General features: G+C 36.6%; 1 protein-coding gene across 2 annotated transcripts; it reads left to right on the forward strand.

Moving 5' to 3' along the window:
- The first annotated feature begins 262 nt into the window (after positions 1-262).
- Positions 263-6,009, forward strand: LOC113284244 (ribosome biogenesis protein BMS1 homolog). 2 transcript variants are annotated; one of them, XM_026533657.1, is made up of 10 exons: positions 263-579; positions 700-790; positions 877-995; positions 1,912-2,102; positions 2,274-2,484; positions 2,803-3,156; positions 3,912-4,157; positions 4,561-4,782; positions 5,129-5,293; positions 5,504-6,009. In XM_026533657.1, the coding sequence occupies exons 1-9, from the start codon at positions 349-351 to the stop codon at positions 5,291-5,293; spliced, it is 1,830 nt and encodes a 609-aa protein (XP_026389442.1). In that variant the 5' UTR covers positions 263-348; the 3' UTR covers positions 5,504-6,009. The 2 variants fall into 2 exon arrangements, with proteins under 2 accessions (XP_026389442.1, XP_026389443.1); XM_026533658.1 differs by lacking the exon at positions 3,912-4,157.
- Positions 6,010-8,440: the final 2,431 nt, after the last annotated feature.

Here is an 8,440-nt window from a genome sequence, read left to right on the forward strand (position 1 = left end):
TCCTCTAAATCAATGGGTAGAATCTAATACTTGTAAATCGACGGTAGAAACTAAGTTTAAAAATTAATCGGTTTTCCAATGGTTTTTGGTTTGGTTTTAGAGGTCAAACTAAACCAAAACCAACACTATCGGTTTCCCACTTTCTACACCGTAACCAATCCATTAGTAAATGGTTCGGTTTGGTTTCTTTCTAATTGGTCTGGTTTGGTCTGATTCCAGCCAAAAATCGAAACCATGTTCAGCCCTACTCAAGACTCTCAGGAAAAAAACCAGCGAGTTAAAATAGAAAAATAACCTCTGTAATCCCAAGAAGGCAAATTAGTTCTGCTGGTGTAATCTAGGGTTGAAATGGGGATCGATTCTTCTTCTTTTAGTTCAATTAGTAATCGGTACGAAGGTAGATTTGTTCGTCATTGGGATTATAATAACAGTTTGATAATTTATGACAGAAAGAGTGATGACAATCGAAACGCACAATCACAAGCAGCAACCACTGATCAGAAAGAGGTACAATTGCAACATGATCTCGACGAAGAAGAACCAGTTCCATACGTTGTTCTAGTTCAAGGACCTCCCAAGGTAGTATTATTTTCTTTGCTTTTAACCTAAATTGAGGTTTATGTTTTGTTTATGCTTTCGTCGATTATCTTATTTCCAAGCAATTAGGGGGTTATGACGCTTTTTAATACGCGATTGTAGGTTGGGAAGTCCATGCTGATTAAATCTCTAGCGAAGTTTTTTACTATGCACCATCTAGATAACGTTCGAGGTCCTATTACTGTGGTATCAGGTACTTGTTGTTTGCATTATGTGGTCTTAGTTGTTCTAAACCCTTCATGCCCAAATGATAATCTTGTTTTGTTGTATTTTTGATAGGTAAGCATAGGCGGCTGCAGTTTGTGGAGTGCCCAAATGATGTTAATGGCATGATAGATGCTGCAAAATACGCTGATTTGGTGTTATTTTGCATTGATGCAAGTTATGGGTTTGAAATGGTAAGTCACAGTAGATAGTTCGTTTAGATTTTATTTTAATTGTTACAAGAATGACTGGTTCTTTGGGTCTCATACTAATTCCTGCCATTTTCAGTGGTACTGATCATACTAGCTAGATACCTGTTTCATGCTTTCATACTCATTATGAATTGTGAAAAAGCTTTCCAGTCATCAACTTTCTTGTACAATCTTTTGAATTGACTTCAATGATGCCGCCTTGGGCTTTTGTTTGACTTAGAGGAACTCAGGAAGATCATTACCGAGTTTAAAATGTCTCGATCTCTCACTTGTATAACAATGATACTGGTTTTTCGAGAGGACAAAACTACCGAGTATATTAAACATACATAATCACTACACTTTGAAGAAAGGAACAACCATGTATCTTCTTCTTCTCGATCATTCCCTCTTCTTTTATTATTTCATATTTTCAGACTTTATATAACTAAGTCGCAGAAATATTAAAACTTTATGTTGCTGTTTTCGGAACAAGTACTAGTGTTCCTACGGGGTAATTCTTTTTAACAGCAAAATTTCGTCCACTCGCAGTTCACAATTTCTCGCATATTTGTTATGAAATATGATGTTTCTCTCGTCATTTTCCTCTTCTTTTTTGGAGCATCATGCAATGAATAACTCTCGGTGGCATGATACAGCTGACTGTGTTGACAGTTATTCACTGATAGAGAAAAGGCGAATTTGTGATTGTGTTTGTATGCCTGCTGTGTGATGCATAGAAACAAGTCACAGACTCACAGTATCTGTTCATTCTCAAAAGAAATCAGTTCCTTCATTTGCAGATAAAATATTTAAATATTTTAGTTTCTTATGTCTTCAAAGATGTTCATTTTCGAAATATATATGGTGGTTTCTGAGGCCTTTCTTTCTTATTGCAAAATGCCTTTATTTATTTCAGGAAACGTTTGAGTTCTTTAACCTTCTACAAGTTCACGGCTTTCCAAATGTCATTGGTGTCCTCACAAATCTTGATAAGATCAAACCTGATGGAAGTCTAAAGGAAACCAAGCAGCGCCTCAGTCGTCAGTTCCGGAACGAAATATACGGTGGAGCAGAAGTATTCTACTTGTCTAATCTTGATAAGGGAATGTAAGTTTTTGTTTAGATGAATAGGGTATTATAACCCATGCATTTAATGTATATTGTTTGCTGATTTTTAACGTAATGCACTTATTAGAAGAAATAAAATCTGCAAGTCTCGATTAAGGATTGCTGCTTCTCCATTGTTGTTTCTTATTCATTTATAATTATAATTAACAGGTACATGGACGATGAGATTCACAAACTAGGAGCGTTCATATCAGTTATGAAATTCAACCCTTTGTCCTGGCAAACTGCACATCCTTATGTGCTCGTCGATCATTTTGAGGATGTTACTTCTCCAGAGAGAGTGCACATTGACAATAAATGCGATAGAAACATAGTTATGTACGGTTATCTTCGAGGCAGTAATTTTAGGAGAGGAACTCAGGTACTTCTTCCAGCAAACATGTTTTGATTCCATTGCTTTCAGAACTATAGACTCTCTACGAATGTATTCTTGTTTGGCCACCTTGTGAAATATCATATTGTGGTGTGTTTGATTTATTTTTGTAAGATATCGTATTGTATTGTGTTTGATTTGGTAGTCATTTTTCCTAATAAGAGCATATCAATGAGCGGGAATTGTTATGAGCCCGTCATATAAAAGAATGAGTGGAACAGCAGCCTATTATTCTGTACGTCCGACCTATTGTTTTCACTCTTTCTTCCACTATTGTAAGTACTGATTTAAGGTGTATGATACCAGGTGCATATTGCTGGTGCTGGTGATTTTCCTGTATATGGTATTAAAAGCTTAGCTGATCCCTGCTCTTTACCAATTGCTGCCAAAATTAAGGGAGTGAGTGACAAGGAAAGACTCTTTTATGCACCAATGTCTGGTCTTGGGGATCTTCTCTATGACAAGGATGCAGAATATCTGGATGAACTCAACGATATTGATGAGGTAACCCAATCGGAGATCGCAGGTTTCAGAGCAGGAACTTATTTAAAGTTGGAGGTTCGTGATGTCCCTTTTGAGATGACTAAAAATATTGATCCCAATCACCCTATCCTCGTCGGAGGTATCAGTCTCGAAGAGGAGAATATTGGATATATGAAGGTATCACGCTAACTTCAATTGGAAGGGCCTGTGTAATTTCTTAGTATATATTTTTTTTGGTTCGAATAACTAATAAGCGTAACTAGAAGGCAGTATATCTGGTAACACCGTTTGTGCTCATAGAAGCACACTTGCAATCCTTACATGGTTATGTCAATCGGGATATATGTGTGGTATCTGTTGATTGGTAGTGCTCCGTACATGTATGAATCTGAATTTTGTATACATCGTCCTTATTGCATCAAATACTAGTTTAACTTAAATATCAATTCTCACACCACAAAGACCGAAGGCACCTATGATTTGTCAATGAATGAAATGGACAAAAATAAGGATCTGATGTACTATGCTGTGTCCAAGCTTGATTTGTTATCATTAAACTTGACTTGTTTCTCAGCTGCTGCTTGGGTTGCATTATCACCTTGCTTTTCTGTGATTGTTGTTCATTTCATAACTCAGAATTTCTTCTCTACTACATTCTATCAGACTAAACAACAGCTAATTATTAAGCAACTACTGTTTTCTTGTTAAGCTTAGACTTGTGTAATGCAGCCAATGGCCCCTTGTTTTGTTCTGTCTTTAATCGTATGTTTACTGAATTCTTCAGTACATTTTTAATAAATTAGCACCGGAGGCACACTTAAGTAATCCATGTTCTTCTGGCATATAACACCTTATTTAGGATGTTGTACAATGCTTATTGTCATTAGGAGTTTATGCTTCGATTTTTTCATATATTTTTGTTGTACTTTTAGGCGAGGCTTAAGCGACATAGCTGGCATAGGAAATTATTGAAGACAAGAGACCCAATCATTGTTTCAGCTGGTTGGAAACGTTACCAGACCAGATCCACTTATGCCCAGGAGCAGGAAGACTGTGGTAACGGTTTGCATCGTATCGATTCTACTCCCGAGCACGCAGATTGTCTTGCAATGTTTTGGGGTCCTCTTGCACCTCCTGATACTGGTTTTGTAGCTATACAAAATCTGGCAGGCAATAAGATCTGACGTATTCTACTTGAACTTTTAACTTATCATCACTATGGTATTTCAGTACTTGGTTAATTGCAACCGCAACATCGAGGGGTATTGCATTAAATTAGATGAAAAAAATGCGTGTTTAAGTTCATACCGTGTATCCTTGATTTCCCGAGTACTTGGCCTAAACTGAGAAAATAACTATGTACTTCCTGAGACTTGTCTTGTTCAGATTGTACCGTACGTTTCATGAACATATTACTGCGCCTACCTGTCCAATAAATACTCACATTTTATGTCGGTCATCTCCTCTAATACATATTTGTTTCTTTTGAAGAAGAGGCTATCCGTTAATTTCCTGTTGTTGATTTGCTTGTATGTTTGAGTTCTGCATCGTTTGTTGATTGACTTATACTTGATTCCCCAGGCTGCATTTCGGATTTCAGCAATTGGTGTCATACTTGACGTTACCCAGGCTGCAGAGATAGTTACAAAGATAATGAAGAAGCGCAAACAAATTGGGTCTCCTCTCAAGACCTTCAAGAAAACTGCTCTCATCAAAGACATGTTTACATCAGATCTTGAAATTGATTGGTTTGAAGGTGCAGCGATTCAGACTGTAAGAGGAGTTCGGGGGAACATTAAAAAGGTATTGTTGCCCTGTGCCAAAACTAATTTCAATATTTGCTCTTTCGTGTTTTTATTTATCGAGTGTCTGGATTCTACAACAACAGGTTGTGATCCATTTGCTTTTGTGATGCTGTAGCAGTGTAGTGTATGAATGAACAAATTTTCTGTAATTGTTCTTATAGGAAGTCAAAATGTTGGATCATTTCCATGTGGCCCACAACTAACTCGTGTCTTTCCAGACCTTCATTGGTTTTCTATAAAGTCGGCAAGACACGTTTCTGTTGAAATCTTTTGTTGTATCAGGGAATCTAGGATTCCTGTGAAGCTTATTTCTTTTGTTTACCAATTTTATTGTTATTGGGCAGGCTGCCAGAAAAAAGCTCGTTAGTGAACTTCCAAGGAAGGGAGATGTTTGTTCCAAAACCAAGGATGATCCTGCTAGGAGACAGCAGACGGTTGAACAGCGACGTGGTGTGGTGTTTGCCGAGAAGAAGAAGACAACTGGAAATCGGATCTGTAAAGAGGACTAGGTAAGAACACATGGGCTAATACAACGCTTTCCGTAGGATAGTGTATATTTTCGTAGAAATATTCTTCCCATTTTTTTAATGAAATATTCTTTCCGTAGGTTGCCTGCTGGCTCATGTTAGAATGTAGGTCTTAGAGATATCATTGTTTGGTCTACTCTTAACTACTATGAAGTTGAATCTGATTTGTTTGGGATTGTGTTTATTCTTTAGTGTAAAAGGAGGCCGAAGAAATGTGTGGAGTTTTCTGATAAAAAGAAAGAGTATATTCTACAGTGTAAAAGGAGGCCGGAGGAATGCGAGGAACCTTCTGAGAAAGAGAAAGAGTTATTAAAGAAATTTATAGAGAAATCAAATGAGATGGCGAAAGGGTGGTGCAATCTCAATTATCTAATGATAGGACATTAATATTTATTTACTTAATGCTACCAGACTTTTGTTTTATATATTTCCAAGACGTGTCATTGGCACTAAATTTAACCAAAAAGAAAAAACCAAGGAAATCCAGGTTTCATATGAATTGTTTCTTCTGCTGAAGCCAAGGAGATGAAGGTCTCTTTCTTGATGGGTATTGACAAGAGTAATGGGTTTCATTCTAGTAGGATCTCTGATGTGTTTTTAGTGTACTTTCACTGCTATGTATAATGGGTGTGCTTAATCAGCTAATGAATCGAATTATGTTCTCTAATTTGATCTTTTGGTTTTAAGTTCACTTCGTAGCTAATGAATTTTATGTTCTTAGATGAGAGCTAAATTATTGTACATGGGTTCTTTCTCAGACAAGTACTGTGGTGCCGAATCTGGTTTTATATCAGATCACAGTTTCCATTTTGGCTCTAAAATTATAGATAAAAGGCAAATTAAGCACACCCATTATACATAGCAGTTTGCGAATTTAGGATCCCTAAGTTCTTTGGAGTAAAGAGATCCTTTACCAGCACCACGGTTAGCGAACTCCAGCATCAGACGGATGCAATCCCCACTCAATTGGAAGATAGCTCGCGAAAATCCCGAGTGAGCGAGAATTTCATAGAACAGAGGAATATCTGGGTCATAAAGAGGAATGGGGAGAACTACGAGAATTTGACCTAGCGAAATTATGATTGATTGATCATCACAATGTTGATCAGAGAAAAGTTTGATAGAAAGAATTGACTTGGCACTTTCACCAGGAATGGTAGAAACTGTGAAACCTTTCTCAGCAAGATCTTTTTGGACGTCTTTTAAGTTTTTCTCATGTTTGTGGCCACTTGGAGGCATATCTGAATATAGAGTATGGGAATGGATAAAAAACAAGAAGATTGAAGAGGGAAGAATTACAGTAGCAGAACTTACGGAAGAACAATAGAGTTGCAGAGATGAGAGAATAAAAAGAGAAGAGAAAGTAAAAAGAAAATGGAAAGAAGAGTAAGAAGAATATATAAAGAAGATTTTTTTTTTACTCGAAGAAATAAACACCATTCATGCGAAAAGACGTGAGCAGTTGAAAAGCAGCGGTTACAGAAGACATGTCAAGAAATAGATGGAAGAAAGAATACGTGTGATAAATGCAGAATATGAAGAGATGAACAACTGCGGCATTTCTCACATCATTCTCTACTTCGCAGAGAAGATATGAGAAGAGGCAATATGTAGGATCAGAATCTCGCAGCAATAATGTCTCAGCATAATTATTAACAACACAACACATCAGTGTCGCAGAATAACTTCATAAACGAAATAATAAACGACATCAGCTAAATCATGAGAAAAATGTGATGATCCTGAGAAAATTAGAGAGTTTGTGAGATTAACATTTGTAAGGATGCGAGAATGTCGCAAGTCATATCCGAAAATAAAGGACAGATTAGCTGTCATCCACTACGTAATTTTCTATAAATAGCCGCTCAGTTGTAAAGGAAAGGGGAGAGATCTTTTCTGATTGAGAAGTAAGAAAATAGGAGAGACAAAATCTAGATCAATGGTTATTCTTGATTCCTTTATCTTTTCTTGTAAGATTGTTCAAAGATTCATCAAAAAAATTAAGATTATTAATCTAAAATGAGTTGAATGTTAATGAAACCTTGTGAGGGGTGTAGTGTAGGATTTCCTGCAACTACATAATGGCGCTAGAAACAGGGAGGATTGAAAATTGAAGATTATTCTAGAAAAAATTGAAGATTAATATTGAGATTTGTGAATATTTGGAGTGATGGATTAAGAATTTTACATAATCTCTTGCAATTCATTAATATTGAAGAAATGGCTAGAAGAAGAAATACATCAGAACAACCAACTACGGTTAGAAGAAGCAAGAAAATTGCTGGAAGGGAAAGAAGTGAAATGGGAGAATCTACTAGAATGAGAAATAATGGAGAAAATCAAATTCAACCACCAGTTCAACAAACACTAATACAAGGAAGGAATACAAATTATGATAGGGTGAGTATACACATTTGGCAATCAAATTCAGCAGAAGAAGTAGAAGAAGAGCAGCAAACCAGAAACCATAGACAGGTAGAGAGAAATCAAGAAGCAGATGAAGGAATAATTCATGGAGATGAGGAAATTGGAGCGTCAGAAACGTTGAGACGAAGAATACATGAAGAAAGAAGAGTTGAGGCAGAAGAACGTGCGAATCTAACAAGGCAAAATCACGAATTGAGGATGGAAAATATGAGACTACATAGTAGAAGATCGAGAAGTATTACAAAATCATATTCAAGATCGACTAGAAGAGAGATGAGACGAAACTCACCCACAATTAATGCCGGAAATAATATTCAAGAAGAAATATCAAATCCTAATGAAGAACATCGCGAAAATAGAGAAAGGACTGATGATCGTTACGTTCCACAAAATGAAACTTTTGATGATAGGCAAAATGGTAGAAATCAAGAGAATGGACAATGTCAGGGACAAAATAATCAAGATGGCGAAGGGAATCTAGAGGAAGGAAGGAGAATTTTACATGAGAGAGAAGCTCAAAGAAATCAACAAACGATTGAAGAAGAAATTGAAAGACATTATGCTGAACAAGCACGTTTAATTTGTGAACGTGAAAGATTGAGAGCGGAAATGGAAGAACAAGAGATTCAGGAGACAATTCGCCAGAACAATCACGAAAATCGAGAAAGAAGGCGTACACAAAACCGGAATAATGTTAAAATC

This window comes from Papaver somniferum, chromosome 5, assembly GCF_003573695.1.
Source record: "Papaver somniferum cultivar HN1 chromosome 5, ASM357369v1, whole genome shotgun sequence".
Taxonomy (NCBI): Eukaryota; Viridiplantae; Streptophyta; class Magnoliopsida; order Ranunculales; family Papaveraceae; genus Papaver; species Papaver somniferum.

Excerpts from the sequence above, each read along its gene's own strand:
- LOC113284244 (XM_026533657.1), top strand. The coding sequence starts at position 349 with ATGGGGATCGATTCTTCTTCTTTTAGTTCAATTAGTAATCGGTACGAA. Across the intron at positions 3,157-3,911 it reads AGAATATTGGATATATGAAG|GCGAGGCTTAAGCGACATAG; the intron begins GTATCACGCTAA and ends TTGTACTTTTAG. Across the intron at positions 4,783-5,128 it reads TTCGGGGGAACATTAAAAAG|GCTGCCAGAAAAAAGCTCGT; the intron begins GTATTGTTGCCC and ends GTTATTGGGCAG.